Genomic DNA, 781 nt, shown 5'->3' on the forward strand with positions numbered 1-781 from the left:
GGAGGAGGGAAGGGGGGAGGGGGAGGTGAAGGGGTAGAGCAAGAGGAGGGAGAGTCGAGGCATGGAATGAAGAAAGGGATGGGGAAGGGGACAAAGCAGGAGGAGGCTGGTGGGGAGGAGCAGGAGCAGGAGCAGGAGCAGGAGCAGGAGCAGGAGCAGGAGCAGGAGCAGGAGCAGGAGCAGGAGCGGGATTGATCGCTTGCTGCAGGGAAGGATGCGATTGCGCGCAGCTTTTCCTGAAGCAAGAGCAGAGGCTCTTCGGCGAATCTTTTCTAGAGGATCCTGAATGCTCCAAAACTTTCGATGAGGTGAAGGAGGAGAGAGAAGGGGGGCGGACGAAGAGAAGTAGAGAAGGAAAGAGGGGGTGGAGGATGAAGCGGAAGTGTGACAGAAAGATCGGAGAGGAAGGGGCTGAAGCAAGGAGATTTGAGGAGGAGGAGGAGGGGCAGCAGCAGCAGCAGCAGCAGCAGCAGCAGCAGCAGCAGAAGCGGGGTTCACTGACTTATCTCCATCAAGTCTGCAGTGATTGTCGGCCTGCACCCTGACGAGGCCACCGACATCATCGTCAACTTCTCCCTGGTCCTAGCCGCAGCCTCCCGGCATGCCTGACGACAGTTCAGGCGCACAGGAAGCCGTTCGCAATCATCCCCTGCTGCGTGTTCTCGCATCAGAATCCCCACAGGAGGCTGGAGGACGGCAGACCTGTTTCCTCCTACGAGGACTATGTCTCCTACCTTCGGCAACGAGGTCAAGAGATCTCCCCTCCTCCAGCTATCCCTCC

General features: G+C 58.9%; 1 protein-coding gene across 1 annotated transcript in view; it reads right to left on the reverse strand.

Annotated features, from left to right (window-relative positions):
* Positions 1–616: 616 nt before the first annotated feature.
* The window catches only part of GUITHDRAFT_99700 (hypothetical protein), a gene marked incomplete at both ends in the record, with an annotated part of 709 nt that continues 544 nt past the window's right edge, over positions 617–781 (reverse strand). Inside the window, 2 exons of the mRNA XM_005841986.1 lie at positions 617–652; positions 703–730. Of these exons, the coding sequence (XP_005842043.1) occupies positions 617–652; positions 703–730 (64 nt within the window). The remainder of the gene's footprint in view (positions 653–702; positions 731–781) is intronic.

This window comes from Guillardia theta (genome assembly GCF_000315625.1).
Source record: "Guillardia theta CCMP2712 unplaced genomic scaffold GUITHscaffold_2, whole genome shotgun sequence".
Lineage (NCBI taxonomy): Eukaryota > Cryptophyceae > Pyrenomonadales > Geminigeraceae > Guillardia > Guillardia theta.